This window comes from Orbicella franksi, chromosome 8, assembly GCF_964199315.1.
Source record: "Orbicella franksi chromosome 8, jaOrbFran1.1, whole genome shotgun sequence".
Classification (NCBI taxonomy): Eukaryota; Metazoa; Cnidaria; class Anthozoa; order Scleractinia; family Merulinidae; genus Orbicella; species Orbicella franksi.
Genome location: NC_138152.1, coordinates 4,237,146 through 4,258,991, shown reverse-complemented (window position 1 = coordinate 4,258,991; position 21,846 = coordinate 4,237,146). Strand labels below are relative to the sequence as shown.

Below are 21,846 nucleotides of genomic sequence, written 5' to 3'. Positions count from 1 at the left end.
GAACTGGAACAGTTCTAGAAGCGTGATCTGTTTATTAAATATAATTCCAATTAAATAATTACCTAGCACTGATATGTGTACCCATTAACCAGGAAATCTGTTTTTTGTTCGCGCGTGCGCGATTTTAGTCGTCTTTTTGGTTAGTGAGTGAAATTTGCCAACATTGAGGTTTCGTCTGCTTAAATAACGTTGATAATCATCAATTTCAATACTTATGTAAACAGCTTTAGGACTTGCTGTCCTAGAAAGCAATTTAAGTTATTTAAAATAAGGGAAGAGAAAAGAGCTATATTGCTTCAAGGCAATAATATTATAATCAATTTCTTACTTAAAGATTAAACGTGGCCTTTTTAAGAATTTGCAGAAACTGAAATCACATTAGTTTCGGGAGCCTAAATTTCTCCCAGTTTCAAGTTTTAAAAGCTTTGAACCTAAAACATATTGAAGAGTGTAAGATGAAAACTTACCCTTTTTTGATATATTTGCTATCAGTAATCATAATTATAATTCATAATTATAATTATTGTTATAACTATGCAAAAACTCTATTCTCATATCAATGTCATTAGTCAGATTCTAGTAAAAGCGACTGCTGGAGCTGCCGGTTAATGTGTGGGAAGTCCTCTATACATACAATTAACTGCAAATGACAGACAGTGCAACCAATATAGTTAAAATCCAAAGATTCTGTAAGTAGAATGTAAGGTCCGCTCCACACTACACCGGAGAAATTCGAAAACGATTTTTTGACTCTGAAAACACATCAAATGTTTTCCGTCCTCACTCCTTACTCTTTGACGATTGTCAAATAATCGTCGTGTTACTTTCTTAGATTATCTTCAGTTATGGTAGCTCATAGAAAAATATAGCGTAGGGTTTTAGGGCAAAATATTCGTTTAGCTGAGAAGAAAAAATTGATCTATGTAGCCCGGTAAAATAGTTAAGCTAGCTTATCACCTGAAGTGCGAAAAGAAAAAAAATTATACCATCTTCAAAACTCTGAAGACCACTACCGCTCTATTTAGTAACGCTTTTCTCTTTCTTTTTGATCAATCACGATTTGTGCAGCTGGTGTTGTTAGCTCAAGGACATCCACACCGAGATTAAGACCATCAAAAGCTGAGGCAGGCTTTCAACTTGCAACCAGTGCATCTGTGTCCACACTAAAAGTAAGGCCATCTTCGGGTGACACAAGTTTCCAACGTACAAGTTCCTTTGCATTCACACCAACATTGCGTTCATCGCCAAGTACCACAGATTTCCAAACTGCCAGTTTAGTTGCATCCACACTGACATTGCGTCCATCATCAGGTGCCACAGACTGGCAACTTGCAAATTTCTCTGCATCTGTTCTGAGGTTCAGTCCATCATCGCGTACCACAGGAATCCAGATTTCAAGTTGTTCTACGCCTGAAAGTACGGTAAATCTGATGATATTGTTTCCACGCATTCTTGATAAAAAAGTGTAATAACATACATAATAATTAATAACAATAATTTTTACGTGTATCAGACTTTCTAAATGTGCATTTTGACTAATTCCAAGAATAACATCGAAGCAGTAGTTTTCCGATCCAAAACTGGTTGTATCAGAGAATAACCTTGCCTCATCAGTAGAAGCGTGCTTTAATTTTGACTGAAGGAAAAAAGCCCTCCTCCAAGTTAATTACCATTGTCCATTATACTTTAAGCTGCAATGTCCGGTAAAGTCAATTAGTTTATGTTCAAGGAGTCTCCTCAGTTCACTAGGATGAAAGTTAACCCCCCCCCCAAGAATGTTACGAAGAGGGAAGGAAGAGGGGTGCAGGTGGGTAAGGACTTGGCGTGAAACAACCTACCTAGGCACTAAATGCTGCGGAAAACGTTTTGAAAGTGTCAGCCTCCTGCGATTCCGAGAGATGGGACCGGGCTTCACATTTTAATATTTTTAATTTCATTATTTTTTCTACCACATTACAAACCATACGTTTTCTTTTAAAACGCAGTTCCACCTGGCATCACCGGCTCTGGGTATACTCCACGCAACTATTCACCAGCAGGTAATATATCAGTGATAAGAAATGAAATCAATGTTTGTACCTCGGAGAACAGGGCGGAGTTCTTAACTATTCCAGTTTTTAATGGTCACTATTTTCAATAGTCTCCTTAACTTTCTGCCGGATGAAGGCAAGCAATCCTCGATTAATCTCTCTTCCCTAGCGTTGAAATTTTATTTCACTATATTCATATGACTGTTTTCATGGCCTACCATGGAGAAATAATGGAATTGAATGCAAAACATGGCAAACGTAATTAAGATCTTACTGTTTTAAGACGCGGTCATCAAATGGCTATTGCTGGACACGAAGCCAGTGGTCCTGGTTGAAACCCTAGCTGAGGTCATTGTGTTGCGTTCTTGGCTAAAACACTTCACTTTATACTCGTGTCCAAAGTGATACTGGCAAATTAAATGCTGGTCTGCGATGGACTAGCATCCCATTTATGGGATGAAGAAATACTCCTGGTTGCTTTGTGCTACGAAGACTGGAGTAAAGCGATGGGCCAGTAGGTTCGAATGCAAACTTTAAAAAATAAATAACAGAAATTGGTCAGGAAGGATTCATGGGGAAAGATATTGATTCTCCTACCTTCAGTAGGACTAAAAGGTACGATGGGGTCAAAAAAAAAACATGACAAAACAACGCATGTCGTAAAAAAAAAATGAGATTAAAAAAAAAACACACTTGACGTTTCGTTGCTTCAACATATGTCTCAGGAAGCAAACGTTCATGTTCGTCACCGCAGTGCGCCTTTGACTCCTACTGAAGTTGAAAGGCCAAAGAATAAGATCAAGGGTTGATGATTTCTCTTAGCTTATCAATAGTCTCCCGTATGTAACGATCGAATCCATTTTTTAAAGGTACTCCTCTGCCTCTCTTGGCTAAGATTCTTATTCCAGTGGCAGGAGTCCTGTTAATTGTGCTCGTGATGTTCACGTGGTATTGCTGTGTACGAAAGAAGGAAAGTGGTGACAGAGACGACCTTATGATTGAATCAACGGTGATGGTAAATTGGTTTACAGTCATTTTTTGCACAGAGAAAACGTTAAAAAGAAATCAAAAAATCGACTTCTCGATGTCAAAAAAAAAAAAAAATAATAAAACAAAAATTACTACTCAGGTCTGAATCACGTGCACGTTGAATCTGAAAAAGAAAAAGAATCTAGAGATTTGAAGCGTGTGCAGGTAATATGTCGTTATGTGTTCACGGGGAGATGATATACACGTGGGTTTTAATCTGGGACGAGGGAAAAAGAAAGGAGGTCCACACATTGAGTAAATCTAAAGAGCCTACTTGTTTATAGTATGGTGTATTAAAAGGGAACTTGGCATGAGCCTACGTGGAATATCTATTTTCTTCCTTTACTCACAAATTTTCTACTCTGATAACTTCCGTTTCATTGACTAACCTCTTTTCCGCTGGAATGCGTGAACTAGAAAAAATGACTTTGAAGGAATCTTCATCACCTTTTCTCATCATAAACTAACTTTACTTCACTTCGAAAGATGTTCAGTTAAATGTTCGCCTATTCTAACTGTTAATGCCATTCGTTTTTATGATTCTGTTAGGTCAGATTTGAGCCCGAAGATCATCATTCTTCCGCTTAACCAAGACTTTTGCTGGCCTTCCATTCGAAAGTTACATATCATATTCTGAATGAAGACGAATTTCGAGAGGAAAGTCAACAGCAATAGCACAAGACTAGTTAGGATTGATTTATCCTGTCAGGTTCATTGGCTAGAAGCGACGACTCCGACGAAACAAGAAAAAGCCTGGTGACGTTTGGTAACGAGAACATAGCAGACAAAAACATAAACAAGAAATAAAGCATGTCGTAATGTCAATCATTCTTCATTTTTCCTCCAGATGTGTCTTAAAGAACAGCAACTATTGACATGTCTGAAAATTTAAAAAACGAATGCAAAAGCATTGCCTTTTCTCTTCTTTAAAATCAGTTTTGATCATTTCCAAAGTTCTTTTATTTTAAAAGTAACGACTATCATCTATATGAACTAGAATAAAAGACCTGGGGCCCGTTTCTCGAAAGCCCCGGAGACTCATTTTTTCGGGCCCGTAAAGCCATTTTTAGTTCATCTGTATCTAAAAACGGAGAAATGTATACGCCTGAAACTTCTTGTATGAAGGGAACCTCTGTTCATATTAAGAATACGTGAATAAAACAGCTTTGTAATCATAAGGTTTAAGATTTTGCTATGGCTTTCCGGGTGCGAAAACTTTTCGGGTCCTTCGAGAAAAGGACCCCTGAATCGAAGGTCTCTGATATAAAAAATACAAAAAAGTACCTCTTTAAATGGGGTAGACCCTTTTCCACAAAGACATTTTTCTTACAATTTATTATTTTATCCTTATTTGATTACCGTAATCAAACTGCCCAAACTGCAGCAAAGTTTGCTGCAGTTTGGGCAAGCGGGACCTATCTAGCAGAATCGATAGACTTTACACTTGTGTACCTCGGATCATTGAAGGAAAGGGAACGTAAAGCCCCGGGGGGACCATATGAAAAGGACGGGGGTGCTCGTCAAAACATTTGAAAAGAACCCCGACAACTTGTTTTGTGCGCGTGGCTTGAAATGTTTTCATCCCTAAGAAGTACAGGTACCAATTCTAAAACAACTCACTATCTCCTGTGATATTGTCAGTTTTAGGCACAACACCCTAAAAGTTACAACAAATGCTCCCGTTGTGGACCTTTTGAGGCTGAACACCCCAAGACATACCAAAATCACTTTTATAACCCCTGCTTTTTGTTTGGAGTCCCCCTACCCCGGGCGTATAGCGATGACATACAAAGCCTTCTTAGCGAGATTAATTCTCCTTACGAATAGAGACAATAGTCCCACTCGACGTTCCTGCTGCTTTGCAGGCCAGATACTGTCTCTAAAGCAGCGTCTTTTTGTTATCTGTTCTTTGATAATGGTTTTCATTCTTCAGGTAGAGATGGCTCTGGTCTCTCAGGACTTTGTTAAATAAAGGCTTGATTTTTCTTTGTGGAAGCCATAAAGAAATAAATTTCACGCTCTTTTAATCCAAAATGGACGCAGCTATGAGCCACTGAGCTCTTTCAAAGAGTAGCTTGTAGAGAGCAGCCGCTGGCCAAAGGTGTCTGTCAACATTTTTGGGGTGGGTGGGCCCGCCGGCCCCTCCCATTCTACGACCAAGAACAAGGACAAAAAAGCTGACCGGGGATTTTTTAAAAAAAGACAACGGAAGAGCTTTAGAGCCTAGGAAAATTGCACCAGGGAGGGCAAAATAATTCACCAGGTCTGTCTTTGACTTCTTTAACCAGTGGGGAAGTCTCGATAGAGACTGGGGCGGGACAACCATCAATTAGGCACCAGTCTTACAAGACCTCTCACGGTTTCGGTCACGGTCAAAATGGCGGAAAAATTGTTTCCCAAGCTGGTTTTATTCGGGGATTCCATTACTCAAGTAAGTTATTCGTTTTGGCGATTTTCGTTCGGAGTCATATAAAAGATTAAATCACAAGACAGGTAGTTTATCTACAGTAACTCGTATACCCTCACAAATAAATTTTACCTCCAATTGTAGCTTTTGATCACTTCTAATAATAGTAATAGCAAATTAGTGAATTAGCCACGTAGCGGTAGCTTATGGGCTTTTAAATATTTCATCGATTCAGTAAAAATGAAGCCTTCCTTAATCAATCTATTTCCACAGCTTATACCATCATAAAACATAGAAATGATATCATAAACTGCTTAAAACTGGAGTGCAACCAAGGACTTCCTTGTTTAAATTCACCGGCGATTTAGAGTTATGTTTTAACATAACACGCGCGTGCGTGACACCCGGGGCGTGACAGTTTGTAAGATCACGTTTTTTTAAAACTGCCCAGTTCGTCGATGTCTTCGCCCTAAATAACCCAATTGAAATTTCAGAACTCGATGGTTTGGGGTTTATTGTAAAAGTCACCACAATTTCTCAAGTTCTGCAAATATTGCCTGAAGTTGTTTAGCATTGCTTTCCAAGTTACATCATCAACTATATAGCCAAACCCGTTTCCTCATTCTTCTGTCCTTTTGTTCTCTACTGTTTTATGTCAGCTGTGTCGTCTACACCAAGTAAGGGCCACTCTCGACCACTGAGCGTGCAAGAATTGTCTCAGTAATCATATAATATAATTTTCAATAATAATAGAAATAATAACAAAACGAATGTTTGAACAAGATAAATTCATTAGTTCTAAGAGTACTGTTATCAAAGGGGTCCTGTAAAACTTAAAATGTAAGAAAACAATTAACACTTTACAAAGCTTCACCATTAAGAAGTACATAAAAAAATCACAAAATCAAGCTCACATATAAAAACCTCAAATGAAAAAGTTTGTTGACCTTTTATCTAAATAACACAGTAGAGTTGGTATTTTTAACCACTAATGACGAGCTATTATAAATTGAAGCACTCAAAAAAGAAAACCTTTCACAGCGGAACTCCAGTTTCATTTTGGTTTAAGGAATGTGACAGTTTTTATTTAACTAGGTATTTTGTAACACCATCCTGTGGGTACAATCTGGGCTATTTGCATGAATTTGAGTTGAAACTTATAAATCCAACAGGAATCGTTTAGCGAAGGAGGATGGGGTGCAACAGTAGTAGGTCACTTTCAGAGGTCAGTAATCAATGGAAGTTCACTTTTTATTTAAGAAATAGAAAACTTGCTCTGTAATTCTATCGAGTTATGAAAACACGAGTGGAAGTTTAGGAGCATGAGAAATGCTGTGGGAACATGAGCCAGCACAGCTTTTTCAAAATCTCCAAACTTTCTCAAGTATTTCTATTTAACAATTAGATTATGAGCTAGAGATTTATATCATGTGATAGTTGATTTGTGTGCTCCCTGAGTCAGCTATCACTCAAAGAGACCTATTTGTTCAAAACTTTATCTAAATCCTCTTCACAGATTCAATTGCTCAAGCCATTGCCCACCATACAAATTCATGCACAACCTTTGGGCAGGCAAAAACATTTAGTGCCCCAGAAAATTGTCCAAGGCCCCATCATAATAGTAATGTTCGTCCATAACCTTAAGGTACCCAAAAATATTATTGACCAAGCACAGTCCCAAAATAGCTGCAGGGAAGAAGAAATTAGCAAGATATCTGGAAAAAAGTGACATGACAGCCTTCTAGGGAAACAATTTAGCAATCAGGAGAGTTTTAAAACTTTAATTTACAACACATTTTTGAAGGAGATAGCGGTTGTGTTTTTCCTCCAAAACTTATCATTAATTTTTAAGGTACCTTTAACATTTCCAACTGGTAAGGCTTTTTACCTGGTAAGTGGGAGAGGGGTCTCGGGCCCCCTACTCCTATGGCAATGTTCAATTTTGTCAGCTTATCTGCGGCAGATACGGGATTTTAGAGAAGGGGGTTTGAGATGCATACCACCAAAGGGGGTTCACTGTAGGGGGGTCTGGGGGCATGCTCCCCCAGAAAATTTTTGAAATTGAGGTCCTTGGAAATGGGATTTCCTTTATCCTGAGGTCAAGTCAGCGTGTCATGTCTAATTTTTTTTAATTTAGGGGGTTCGGCCAAATCCTACTAGATCTTCCCCAGGTTAACAACAGATCTAAAGACAGATCTTTTTGGTACTGATAAGGAGACTATTTCCAATAGGAAATGTGATGTTCTTAATCGTGGATTTAGTGGATATACTACGGCATTCAGCAAACTGATTCTACCCAAAGTCCTTCAATGTGACAACAGTCCCAAAGGTAGCATAGCAGCAGCAGTCATCTTGCTTGGCTCTAATGACGCTGTCTTGGAAGACATTGATCCACGAGGACTCTCTGTTGAACAGTATGTTACAAACTTGACTGACATCTTAACACAATTCATGAATGATGGGATAGCAGCAAATCAACTTATCTTACTAACACCACCGGCAATATCAGAAGTTATGTATGAGAAACGTTGTCGTGAAATGGGTAAGCAACCATATGATAGTATTATGCTAATCAAGAAGGCAATTCTTAAATATGGCATTTTTACGACAACCCTGGTCAGGTGCAACACAGAATTTGGTTCCTCCTTGATCTTGGTGAGAATGAACAGAGAAATAAAATCCCCTATAAGTCCCAGAGTCAATATCAGATTTGTGCTAAAGCCAAAATGTATCATTTCTTTCTGTATTGAAATGGGAGGAGGGGGTGATCTAAAGATTATATTTCACTTTAATTAAGTTTAGAAACTTTGACATTTGGACAGAATAGTTTGCAAAATTAACCCCCTCCCATCTCCCCAAACCTAACCAATAATGAAATGATGAAAAACATGTTGAATGAGGTATGTGGTCTTGATTTTACACCCAATATATTTATTAAATGGCTCTGAGCTCTGTGACCTTGAAGTAACAATCTTGGCCAATTTAAATATCATCATTGAAACATGGATCTACTCTATTGTGGGTGAAATTTTTTCCACTTTGCCTCCTGCCTCAATGTGATAGACTGCAAGTTGGATGAAATCTTTTCTCTTAAGTTTACTCGTTTAAGTTGAGATATTTATGTGTATGATTGAAGAGAATTGTTGTCTGTTAAAAATGGTGCATTAGGAGTGTGGGTTAGATGTCTGCAAGAAATTAAAGACATTGTCATCATTCTGTTCAATAAATAGTTACACCCATTGTTGAAGCATCATGGTCTTGATCATGTTTGGCATTTTTTTTTGTAGTTAATTATTATTGTCACATTTAATTGTCTTGAGATACAAACAGAATGTGCATGGTATTGTTTTACTTGAACTATTATATGCTGAAAAATATGTTTTATTGTCTCTAGGATATGCAATGTCTTTATCAGATGAAAGAGTAAAATTATTTGCATCAAGATGTGCTGACTTGGGAAAGTCTATTGGAGTGGATGTTGTAGATCTTTACACATTATTCCATCAGCAGCCAGTAAGCTTTTAACTTTTATTTCATTTATCTCTGCCATTTACAGAATAATTCAATACATATTATTAAGATAAGCCCTGGCCAAACAGACTCGCAAGTAGTTGCAAGTAGCAAAAACAAAACATTTCATGACTTCCAAGGCTGTATTTCATTGGCTAATAGGTTGCTATAACAATGAATGGATGTCTCTCAACTTGCGTTGACTTGGGTTAAGTGGCTGAATCGGTGGCCAAATGGTGAATAGCATGCAAATTTAATCTCGACCAAAGTGATGGCAAGTCATTGCAACTCTTCACAAGTGCATGCAAGGCCTGGCCAAATGGAGTGGCAGGTTGACCCAAGTTTTCAACTTGCATCCACTTGCGTCTACTACCTTTTGGTAAGGGCTTTAGATGAAAACAGAAAAAAGTAAAAACTGGATAAGTCAAAAAGAAACTGCCAGGTTTGTACAAGAGAGTTCAAAAATACTTCGCTACGCATCATGTTTTCAGCTCTCGTCTCGTTTTTTAGAAATGTATTCAAACACGGTCTTTCGTGTTTGATATATTACTTGCAGGTTGTTTAATTGTTGCAACTGAATTGTACCTCAAGAACTACATGTAATTGCTACTGTTTTGTTATGTTACCAGAATTGGGAATCGTTTCTGAGTGACGGGCTACACTTGTCTAAAGAAGGGAACCGTTTTGTGGCAGATCACGTGATTCCATTACTAGATACCAAGCTAGGACACTTACCTAAGATATTGCCTGACTGGAAGGATATTGACCCAAAACATATAGAGAAAGCTCTGCTGTAATCATGAGATGTCTCACAGTGCGACTACTCAAACTGGGCTGCTTGGAAAAGAGTAAACCAATCAGAACGTTACTACAGAACAAAGGATACCGATCTTTTTCTTAAATAAACCAATAACATTGAAACAAACAATAGGTTTATTTCCAAATATGGAAACCCAACAAAAGCGTGAACTGTTGCGGACCTCTCAGGAAACCTTGTCAATTGTTGATTGGTTAGTTTCGATCTTAAAGTTTGGACTGAATCTGTAGAGTGTATGCAACACAGAGGGGTCAATATTATTCATGTACCAGTGTATATGTCAAATGAACCCTTACTTGCGTTCATTAAAAGGACAGCAGTCCATTTTCCTCAGTTAAGTTCTGATTGTTACTTTTCTCCTAGGTGGCCCGGTTCAAGTAGTTGCACTGTAACAGGAACCTAAATCTGTCTTTTCTTCAATTAAATATATACAATTTTCCAGGATGATATTGAAATGCCAATCAACATTATATTCATGGAAGTGCCCGATCACAATATTTCGGCCACTTTCAAAGTCTTGTGTTACCATACAGACTGTAAAGAAGCGCGTTTTTTAATGGTAATCTTAGCACCAGGGTAAACAATGGCTTACGTTTTATCCATCTCGTCCTTGTAAAAGAAGAAATCATTATGCATTTTCAACGAATAAAATGATACAAATTTGTGTTATAGAGTTTTTTAATATTTTATTTAACGTTTTAGATATTCAAAACTATCATCAGACTACAAAAGACTACTAGAAGACTCTGAGATTTTTGTGATGGGTAACTGACGAAATCATGTTTTATAGATCTAAAATCCAGCTATTGCGTCTCTGCACTTGAACGATACAAAATGTCATCAAGTGTTAAGCTCATAAGTTACTTAGTTTTGCAAAATGCCGTCGCATTATCTATAAAAATCTAACAGCAATCAAAGATCTCAGACTGATCTCAGTGTAACCATACCGTGTTTAGGACAGGTTCCGACCCTGTTTAGGACAAACTCAAGTAAAATATACTATTATATGCCCTATTCAAGACAGCCAGGCCAAAACACTACCTTACTATAGGAAATTAACGCCTCATGAAGTTAAGGCGAATTTTTGAAATTTACATTAATTTAAGCCATGTGAATTTATGTAAATGTTAATTTCCACGACGCTAATTACCATTATTTTCCCCCAAATCTGTGACACACTCCAGACATTCTTGACACAGACAAACAATAAATTTTATTTGTGCCCTTTACATTTCACATCAATCTTTCACCTACAACTGAATTTTGTTCATATTTGCTGTCAGCTTTACAGTGTTAAAATAAATAAAATAAATTTTGCCCCCTCTCTCGCATTAATTTCCTTTCTTGGGAAGGAAATTTACCTTCAATTCGTGTTAATTTAAGTCACGTTAATGTCAAACACTTTAATTAACATGAGCACTGCCTATAATAAGGTATACTGTACCCTGTCCAGTGGCACGTCTCCCTACAAGCTAAATAAGGCAGTGGCTCCCCTGGGGGATAGGGGGTGGTCAGTGAAATATCAGCTATTTACTTGTTGCGGTCCAAGTACAGTCAAACCTGTACATAATGGCCACCCTCGGGACTTGAGGAACTGGCTGCTTAATACAGGTGGCCACTTAGTACAGGATCACTAAAAATACTCCCTGAGCATGGTCTAATGATATAGTACTGTACTTCAGCATATTGCGGACATACAAAGCATTAATTATTTGAACTTAACCCCTGCTATTTCAAACTGCTCTTTCCCTCAAGGGTTCCAATTAATGGGCTTCAACTGTACCAATATTTCATAACCAAAGAGCATAATGCAAATTAGTCGTTACATGAATGAGCTCACTCTAAGAGCCCTTTGATTTATTGCAGTTTTATTACAAACACCAAAGGTACATACCCCTAAGATTTAGAAATGTTACTGGACAATTTGCTAATCAGTTGGGACTTATCATTTGTTTTAACATTTGTTTAACAAGCTCAGTTGCCAGAGAGTACAACCCTAATTTTTTTTATTTTTCTATGCAGTTACTTGCCTCATTATTTGTTTAACTAATATTGAACTTGTCACATATACTGTCGGCAGCTTGAGTACATCATGTTCTGCAGTATTTGTACTGGCCTCCAGGAATTCGTTCTGATTAGCTTTCTCCCTGTCCGCATCAGCAGTGCTACTGTGGTACTTGTGCGAGGATATCACAAATTTTTCCACTAGTTCAAAAGAATGATTTTTTGAACCATGAAATCTCCTAGCAGATAGATATACTTTTATTTAAAAAAATTCCTCAAAGAAGCAAAAAATGCACTGAAAATTATAGTTATGAATGTAACCCACTTAACCCAACTTGTAAAAGGTGGGATTATTTTTGAAATGATCACTCTTAACAAGTTATCTTGATTTGTTGTTATATCATCAAGTTAGGATGTAACTGTCATCTCCTTCTCTTGATCCATATCTTGATTCTTGTTAAGTTCAGATTCATCCAAACTGTTGGACCTCTGTCCAATGACCTTTTCCTACAAGGATAAGACACAAGAATGTACAGCAGTAATGTTACCATAACAACAGCCAATCACAAAACTGGAAAGCTAATGATTAATGGCAGGAACACAGCTTATCCCACGATGCAGCTTCAGTTTCTCCAACTTTCACCTTTATCATGATTATTATTACTAAACCAGAAATAGAGCAATTTTCATTTGAGTCTAGAAAAGTAATTGGTTTTGTACTTACTACGCTACGCGATTGGCTTAAAAAGCTTGTGCTAATTTTTCATCCAATCAGAAGTAAAACTAAAACCAATCATGACTCACACACGTTTTGCTGTGTTTTGCGTCAGCTACATGTAATTGCTTCAGGTTTTGACTGGTTCACTGTATTGTCTGTCCTTTGTGATTGGCTAGAGTGATTAGTGTAAAAAATTTTAAGCGCTCCCTTTTTAAAATAATTTTAGATAATCAAATTCTTAGCAAACTATTCCTGTAAATTTTTTAAAATTTGTAAATAATCACATTTTATAACTATTTTACGATGTATGTAGGCTTAATTATTTTATTTTAATTATTTTTAATATTGTTACGATTGTACTATTTCTTTCTTTTTCTAAAATTTTAATTTTTGAGGGCCATTAGGTTATCAGTTTTAATACTGTCAAATGTTACCCTCGCAAAATAAAGTCTTACCTACCTACCTACCTACCTACCTACCTACCTACCTACCTACCTACCTACCTACCTACCTACCATTACTTTGGTTTTGGTTTTACGACACTCAACTGAAAATCGCTCTGTAGCTTCTTAAGAATAATATCATTGAAAAACAAAAAAGAGATATCATTACATTTCAAATATCTTGAACAAGTACACATCTTAAAAACAACACAAAACTTCCAAAACATGTGTATCAACCACAACCTTCCTTTCTTTTCTTTTTCACAATAACCAACATCCCACTACTGAATACAAGCTAATACCAAGGTGAGGTACACTCAAAATATTAAAATTAGCAAAAAAAGGTGCATATGACAATAATTATTACTAAGGACTGAAACTAAAACTCTCCAACTCACGGCTGAAAGGAATAAGTGGATGAAGAACTGAAATCAAAACTACCAAGCCAGTGAAAACACGTTGTTTAACAGTAAAATGATCCATTTATTATTGGCAAACATATTTGATGAATTAGATTCCAATCAGATACATATACTAATTCTAGCTACATATATGAATGTTTTCATACAGAAAACAGTTGACATCAGTGTAAACTGGCTTACTGTGCGAAAACCAAACCATTTTGATGATTCCCATGCTTATTACCCCCCCAAAATTGTTGTTTTGAAGACAGCCCATGAAGGAACTACAAATAGAGTTGGTACTTTATTCATTCTACTTTAAATTTTCAAGATGCACATCACTGGAAACCTACTCTCTATTTATTTGGCTTCCATTCCTAATTGTGCAGTATCCCAAATGTATGACTTTTACAGGATGTACAGAAAAATTGATATAAATATATAGGTACGTTAAGAAAACAGCCAATACAAAAAGTGCTCTGTAGTTAGCTGTCTCTATAACTCTACAGAAAGAGAATAGTGTTTCTGTGGGTCATATCTTGACAGTAACAGAAAACACCTCAATGAGTCTTGCATACAACATGAAACCTACTGACAGCAATAACTTGTCTATAACACTGTATTTGCATTTAGATTTCAAAAATAGGAGATGTTTCCCATTTATTAAATATTGTCATAGATATCAAATATAAACATTGCAGAATGCACTTTGTGTTTTGTCTTCAGACTCCGAGCCTTATTTCAATTCTCACATTTTCCCATCTTAGCAAATGCACATGTTGTAAATATCCCTTGATTAAGTCAGTTTTGTTCTTAGCATTGCTCTTACTGGTGTCTAATTTATGCAATGTAACTTCTTCTCAAACCAACCATTTAAATAGCAGTTATTTCACAATGTACAATATTTTAGTACAAAAGCAAGCCACGCTGACTATTGATTAAACTATGATATGATTGTCCTTATGACATATTGATGTCATTATCAGGTGAAGAGGCAGGTTGGCTTGTGGTTAATTGACCCTTGTTTGAGCTTCCAAGCATCTTAAACTATAGTGAGAGAGCAATATTAGAGTTAATATTATTGTTAGACAGCATCAGCAAGGGGAGTTCTCCTCAATTCTTTTGTTCTTTAATGCTTCTGTGAAGTCATGTAAGATAACTTGCAACTTTAATTTGTGAGGATAATGAAAAAGTGACTATGGAAATAAACAAGAAAGCCAACCAATGATGTAAGCAAAAGCTGCTTCATATTAACAATGATAAATTTATGCTACATATAAATATTTGAAATATTTAATTTATTTTTATTTCCATCTGGCAATATACTTTTACTGCAAGGTGTTAGAAGCAAAACAGATTACTAGAAACAGAATGCAGAGAATGTATAACACATGACAAAAAAAATGTTACCATGATCTACAGTTTTTCAATCTGGTTTGCATTTCATTTCCCTGTCTCACATTATGATCACAAGTAAGAAACAAAGGACTAAGAGAATGAAAATCAAACTGGTTTTAAACATACATGTATCTTTGCAGTAAAACTGCTGTAAAATATCATTGTTTACACTTTCAAGGTTATTCATGTTTGATATTTATTTCACAGTTGGTAAGAATATTACTTTACCACCGAGCATGACTTACTAGCAGAAAACTTTGATGTTTCTATTGTACACATCTAAGGCTTTAGGCATTAAATCAATATTTTATAATATGATATCCATAACTGGCAAAGCATTCTGCAGATACTTCTGGAAAACTCTTTCAGGTAAAGTCTAGATCCCTTCCCTCAACAATAACAGTTAAAACGACTTATAGAAACTGCCAGAACAAAATAGATTATAATTATAACAGTTGCAATAAGTTGTTCTCTCAGTAGTATTACACTTCCAAATATCTTCAGAGAAAAATTCTGGAGCTATGCTATTATGTGAAAGCAATGATGTACAAACATAATACAAGTAAAAAAAAGTAATCAGCAAAAATATATGTGCACTCTGTTATGTTCACATAACAAAATGTGCAAAATCAGTAATTATACACATTATTAAACAACTTTTGAGAACAATGTTAATTACAATCTTATGGTGACAGCAATACCAGTCTGAATGACTGAAGAATTCTTACGGATGTCAATAGCAAAGAACTGCCCAGTACTGGCCCATGCATTTGGGTTTTCAGAAGTCAAATTTCTTTTCTACACAGGGCTCAAAGTTAACAACCAGCTGGTTGCATTTGTGACTAGATTTTTGGTTGTGTGCCTAAAAAATCATGTGTGGTCGCACCACCGCACCTTAAAAGCCAAAGTACAGTGCGACTTCTCTAGTGCTTACTCACCTGACCATACTAACGTACTGCGATTGATAAATATAAATATAAACATAGATATAACATAACCAGGCATCAAATAATAAAGTTGCACCATTTTCCTTTCATCAGTGTGTGTTCTATTCGTCGTCTTTAAGCCTAATTTCCTAGTGGATTCTCTGAACTCGAACATTCATTTCTTCCCAACATTCTGTGTTGTAAACAACTCCGCTGACACATGCAAATGAAGGAATGAAGCACGTGCTTCTTGGTCGCCAGATGGGGGTCCCAGCGGAAAGCGTGGAAACTGGGGATGAGATTAAATTGTATGCTCGTTCTTTGCGAACAACAGTTACAGAAAGCTTTGTTTTCACTTGTCTGACATACAAAAATGTTCAGCATTTGTGGAACAGGCCGGTCCACGAATTCTGTGGCTTGAAAGCTAGCCAAATGTGTAGAGTTCGAGCTAGTTCTCATGAATACCCAGATGTTGAAAAAATCGATAATCTTTATGAACAGAATTTGAAAGGTGAGGCATACAACAAGCAACTGAATAGTGAGGATACTCAACGAAGCGACTTCAGAAGTTAATATCTAAGCTTAACTCTTGTGTGAAATATCCTGATTCTGTTATTTGTTTTTGTTGTGTTCAATACTGCTAGAATAGGCCCAGTTTGCAACACGAAGTCTGAGTTGCTCTTTTTGGAGCGTTAAGTATTCTTTTGGAGTAGGTGCTCCAAGTATTTGAAGCTGTGCACCTAAAATTTTTAACTCTGCACCCAAAATTTCGGCAGTGCGCATAAAAATTTACACCTGGTCACACAAGTGCTCCCAAAGCCAAAAATAAACTTTGAGCCCTGCTACATGTTTGAAGCATTCAAGCACAATAATTATTATCCTCATCACTAAATTATACATTGGTTTCATCACTGTTTTTATCACCAGTAACTGTCAACTTTATTGTCAATTTCCACTCATGAATTTGTGTGGTCTGTAATAATTAATCCTTATACGATATAAGGCGAGATTGCTGTCATCATTTTGTTAGTAAATGGGACTTTGGGTGCGATGCCCAACAAGTTCGCCCAGCAAAAAGGTCTCTGATGAGTCCCTTGGCCAGGACGAAACAAGCTGTGTAAGACTAGCCAAGAACAATGTATTATCACAAGTAACTGTCAACTTTATTGTCAATTTTCATCACTTCACTCCAAAAAGGATTGAGGTTTGCTTAAAATTTCTCAAACTCATTACCAATTCATCAAGTTAAAACAAAGAAAATCACAACCGTGAAGGAGGTTTGGATACCCGGTCTTAATTAGCATAGATATTGACGATTTTACTTCTCTGTTTACTCCTTAGTTTTTGTTTCGATTGAGAAGATATATCAAACACTTGAGACGGTGTTTCATTGGCTATCCAAAAACCTCAAATTTCGTCAAAAATACTCTGCTGCACGTCGTATTTTCAACTCTCTTCTCGGTGTTTGGATATCCTGATGAAACACTGTCTCTCGTGTTTGATATATTACATCTTCTACTTCTCAATAGCATTCATTTACATTTGTATGGTCACACACACTGGAGTACCAACCACAAACCTACAAGTTACATGTACATACATGTAAAACAACCTTGTACAGTACACTAGATTGAGCCATGTTTGAAAATAGTAGCTTCCAGAATGGTCATGCACTTGATTGCTGAAAAGCTTTCTGTTGAATGGGCACACACTAAGGTTTGATCTCTAAAACATTGTGGCACCTGTAATAATAATATTGTCAAGAACAAACATTGCTTACCTTAAGAGTTGAAGAGGCAGATACAACTTTACTTTCCAAAGATTGAAACATAGATGATCCCCTAACACAACAAGAAAGGACTTTTCAGTTCACTTTGATAGAAATATGCAAGGCAAGTATATTCATGAACAGATGCTGGAGAATGGTGTTTCCATTAGTTTTAACATCTGACACATAAGTATGTAATAAAAAATGGAAACATATAATTATAGCTGGTAAATGTGTCCTGCAATCAATATTTTGCATTTTATTCCTTAAGCTTGTTTCATCAAATGTACACTCTACACATAAAATAAACAAAACAAAAACTAGGATAACACATCAACATGAATACACAAATGTTAAAAAAACATAGAGTGGTTTCAGAGTCTCTCATTAACCTGGAGTTTCTAAATGCAATTGCTCTACATCTTGTGAAAACAAATACTTGCAAAAAACAATCATAATAATAACAAATTACGTGCAAGAGTACAAGACATAAAAAATTGATGTATTCAAATGCTTCAAAGAATTGTATAAGATATTAAAGCAGATGTATTAAAATTCTATACGATACCTAATTTCTCCTAGTTTCTTGGCTGTTGCCGATCCAACATTTTTTGCAGCGGTTGCTGTTTTGGATCCCGCACCACTTAGTACTGATTTAGTAGCAGAAGCACCACTACTTAGTTTGTTATACCTGAAATACAGAGGAGACCAAACTGCACCATCTCAATATTTCATATATTTAGCATTTTGTTTCACTGTGTGCGCAACAGGTCTTTTTAATAAATATGTTCACAATAAATGGCAAGAATTTATTAGTCACAAATTGTGACTGTTTTAGCTCCATATAATCACAGAGAAATGCCAATGATAAGCTTCGTTAGTAAAGGCTTAATCTAATATAGGATTTGGGATTGTGACTTTTTTTGGGGATCAAAAAAGACATTGAAAAGAAATCTAGCCAGTGTAAGTAATATAGTTTAACAACACTTACGCTTGAGAGTGAGTAATTTTGTCATTCAAATCTTTAAACGTGTCAGCTGTCTTCTGATACCTGTTAATGTATGGACAAATAGAGACACAATAAAGGATGCAGACAACATGTAGTTATGCATCCTAATTTCAGCTCATCTCATGATTGCAAGTAATTATCTAATTTATGCCATGATTTTACAAAATAATGTTTGCAACTGTTTCTTGTAGCACTTTTGTCAGGTGGTAAATGAGTTCAAAGCTTACATCTGAGTTCCTTGTAGGTTTTGATATTGGTGGTGAAATCCATCTCTTATCTGTGTCCATGCTGTGATACCTAACAGCCGTTTGATTTCAGCTAACTGTTTCTCTTTTCGATCAAGAGCTTGCTTTAGAGTGACAATTTCTTCTTCAATCTGCAGAAGCAAAAATACAACATCGTGAAAACTGAATAACTGATAATCTCTACTAGCAAAGCAGGGCTCAACACTAACACCTACCCACTTTCCATTGGAAAGTATATTTACTTCTAGGAAAGTAAAAAATCAAAAATGAACCAAAATACTTACATGATCTGGTGAGAAAATTTTGGGCTATGTTGGAAAAGTAATGTCTAGGCAAAGCGAATGTATAAAAAATAATCAAATGATAAAAATAACCGGAACCAACAATGATCTTCTGTCTTCAAAAGGACAAGTTTACACCAGTCTAGCATTTACTGATCTGTCATATTGGAGTATTGAGATAGCTGCTAAGTAGGTCTGGGTACGATAAACACATGTGGTATGGTGCAATTCAATCCACCATTTTGGACTCCTCCTCCTGCCTCCATTTTGAAAAGTAAAATTTTGAGATGGAAAGTAAAATTTGAAATCTACTTTCCATAATTGAAAGTAGTGCTAAAAGTTAGTGTCAAGCCCTGGCAAGGTCCATCCTTCAGCCGTTTGCATGCATTTTTTATTTTATTTCTTAGACTGGTATTTCACTAATTAACAGCCTTTCCCTCTAATTATGGGAAATTGCTGTGTGGCATGGTGAGTGAGGTGTCCTGAAAGACGAATGATATCTTGACATATCAAACCATCGCATCTATGCAGGGGGGACTCAAAGAGGGGGACTTCAAGCAGTTTTAGTATCTCTTAGGGTGTTTAGCCTCAAAAGGTCCACAGAAGGAGCTTTTGCAGTACCATTTAGGGTATTGAACCAAAAAAATACCACAGGAGATAATGTATTATGTAAGCATTGGTACCTCCTAGAGGAGAAAAAAATTTCAAGCCATGCCCACAAAACAAGATCTTGGTACTTCTTAAGGGTTCTTTTCAAAATTTCTGACGAGCACCCGATCCTTTTTACGTGGAAGTGCCCCCTCCCCCGCACCCCTGTGTGCCAACTATCCTAGATTATCCAGAAGTCTGCTGGATATAGCCCAAATCTACCAGTCTCCTGTATGAGTCACTACATCTCCCAGATATGAAGGAGAGCACTTAAAATACCTTTCTTGCACTTATTTTGGAGTTTTAGCCTTTTCAGGAGAAATTATCAGAATATTTGGTATATTTTTGTGGCTGAATTGGCGGTGCTCTACAGTTAGCAATGTTTTTTTCAGGGTCAAGAAAGTAAAATTGGGAATCTCCCAGATTACAGTTCTTTTAGGTTGGCATCTCTGCAATCAATAAATCAATCGAGACTATTCATAATTTAACGGAGTGGTCTGTATCTATTATGTGAACAAAATTGACTCAGAGAACTAAATTAACCAAGCTAAATTAACCGGCACTTCAATAGAGGTAATTAAAATCAGCAGTAATAAAAAAGTAATAATACTTCAAACTGTCTCTCTTTTTAATTTTTTAATCGCATTGTCGTCATTTTCTATAAAAATCGATGACTATTGCTCTAAGTTAGAACCTCTCGTTAATTTTCTGGACGCTTTATTTGCATTGTGAAAGACTGAAACAGTTTTTATCGTGGTTTCTATAACAGCAGTTGTACAGACCATTAAATTGACTTGCCATGTCTGAGATCAACAAGTCATGTAAACTACAGCAAGTGAGCATGTAAATAAACTAAGCTTACGTCTATACTTCATGACACGTCACAGGAGTTTTTTCATAAGCCTGGAACATTCTTACGTACCTTCTTAGCTTGTTCACGTAGCTCTTCTTTCCTGGCTTCTTCCGCTTCCAGATCAGGGGACAGAGAAATCTCAGCGACCTCCTCAGTATTCCCCTCTTCTACTTCAGTGCCTTTTTCCACGATAAATGCCGATAAATCCAACCCGTTCTCGGCCGCCATCTCACCCCCAATATTTTTATCCCAGACCACCTAGCGCGAAGCTTGGGAGAGAAACATTTCCCATAAGTCTTTCTGAGCGCAACAGAAGTTCCCGGATATTGTGTTACGAGGGGAAGATCATGGCGCTTCAAAACCAAAGGAAAGCAAATGTGAGTTGTTTTTTGTTCGTGTTTTGGGATTTCTTCCATACGTAGAACGGCTTAGCCTTGATCAGAACTAACCTTCTCCTTCTCTAGTTTATACTGTTTTGTGTTGTACTTTCTTTTCATGGATTTTCTTGATAAATTGTTGCATTGCTTTTGGTGCATGTTGTCATTTTCGTACTTGTGAGTGAACCGGTTTCCAAGGTTTTCACAAGCTTTTGTTGGTGTTTTCTAGGTCCGATTACCTCCAGAGGTCAACAGAATTTTGTATGTGAGGTGAGAGACTTAATATTGAATAGTTTTTACATTAATCATGCCGTTAAATAATAGTTCCTTTATTGTGATCAGAATGACAGAAGATACGATTGAAAAGTTTGCGGCGTAAGTCAGTTCTCTTCTGAGCGGTGATATTTCTTTAGTTTCTTCCGGTGACTCTATAGGAGAATGACTTCTTTTTCGTACTTTACAGAGTATGAAGATTTTGTCAGTGGCTGACAGGATTTTCAAACCACATGTTCTTTACAGCAGAAAACACTCGCTTGTGCATGGGTCGTGTACCTTAGTGTATGTACAGCATTTCTTGTTCTCGCAAACCTCCACTCAAAAACTGGATCGAAACATGGTAAATGTTTCTATTTCTTAATTATCGAGTGGTTTTATTTCAGGAATTTGCCCTACAAGATAACAACGGAAGAAATGTATGACATATTTGGTAAATACGGAGGAATCAGACAAATCAGGGTGTAAGTACTTCTGTGTCATTTCAGGTATCAAATTTTAGTATAAATTACAATTGAATCTCTGATAAGCAACTACCACAAAAAGTGGCTGTAAGTTAATGCTGTCAGTTTTTCAAAAAGGCTGGTTTTCACTAGCGACAGAGTTTGAGTTGTAGTGGAAATCAAAACTCAGAATCATAAGCAGAATCATAAGCTTGATGGAATTGGATTTGGAAGAATCAAAATGTTTCTATTTCTTCTGATTTTGC

At 36.6% G+C, this 21,846-nt stretch overlaps 4 protein-coding genes across 5 annotated transcripts in view; 3 read left to right on the top strand and 1 right to left on the bottom strand.

The window, feature by feature from the left end:
- The first annotated feature begins 646 nt into the window (after window positions 1-646).
- On the top strand, window positions 647-3,587 carry LOC145495620 (uncharacterized). Its single transcript, XM_081475246.1, has 4 exons — window positions 647-689; window positions 1,069-1,416; window positions 1,986-2,039; window positions 2,900-3,587. Exons 1-4 carry the CDS (start codon window positions 647-649, stop codon window positions 3,163-3,165), a joined length of 711 nt encoding a protein of 236 aa, XP_081331372.1. The 3' UTR covers window positions 3,166-3,587.
- An 890-nt stretch (window positions 3,588-4,477) lies between these two features.
- LOC145496048 (isoamyl acetate-hydrolyzing esterase 1 homolog) lies at window positions 4,478-11,109 on the top strand. The gene is made up of 5 exons (XM_081475663.1): window positions 4,478-5,490; window positions 6,639-6,691; window positions 7,698-8,008; window positions 8,861-8,979; window positions 9,606-11,109. Exons 1-5 carry the CDS (start codon window positions 5,437-5,439, stop codon window positions 9,771-9,773), a joined length of 705 nt encoding a protein of 234 aa, XP_081331789.1. The 5' UTR covers window positions 4,478-5,436; the 3' UTR covers window positions 9,774-11,109.
- Window positions 11,109-20,734, bottom strand: LOC145496052 (tumor protein D54-like). 2 transcript variants are annotated; one of them, XM_081475668.1, is made up of 6 exons: window positions 20,557-20,733; window positions 18,688-18,836; window positions 18,443-18,502; window positions 18,020-18,142; window positions 17,464-17,524; window positions 11,109-12,304 (listed from the first exon to the last, which is right to left on the bottom strand). In XM_081475668.1, the coding sequence occupies exons 1-6, from the start codon at window positions 20,713-20,715 to the stop codon at window positions 12,206-12,208; spliced, it is 651 nt and encodes a 216-aa protein (XP_081331794.1). In that variant the 5' UTR covers window positions 20,716-20,733; the 3' UTR covers window positions 11,109-12,205. The 2 variants fall into 2 exon arrangements, with proteins under 2 accessions (XP_081331794.1, XP_081331795.1); XM_081475669.1 differs by lacking the exon at window positions 11,109-12,304 and adding an exon at window positions 13,418-14,406 and having other exon boundaries at window positions 20,557-20,734.
- Window positions 20,735-20,786: 52 nt separating this feature from the next.
- LOC145496069 (splicing factor 3B subunit 6-like) overlaps window positions 20,787-21,846 on the top strand; it is a 4,362-nt gene continuing 3,302 nt past the window's right edge. Inside the window, exons 1-3 of the mRNA XM_081475686.1 lie at window positions 20,787-20,864; window positions 21,094-21,134; window positions 21,524-21,601. Coding sequence (XP_081331812.1) covers window positions 20,835-20,864; window positions 21,094-21,134; window positions 21,524-21,601 — 149 coding nt within the window. The 5' untranslated portion in view covers window positions 20,787-20,834. The remainder of the gene's footprint in view (window positions 20,865-21,093; window positions 21,135-21,523; window positions 21,602-21,846) is intronic.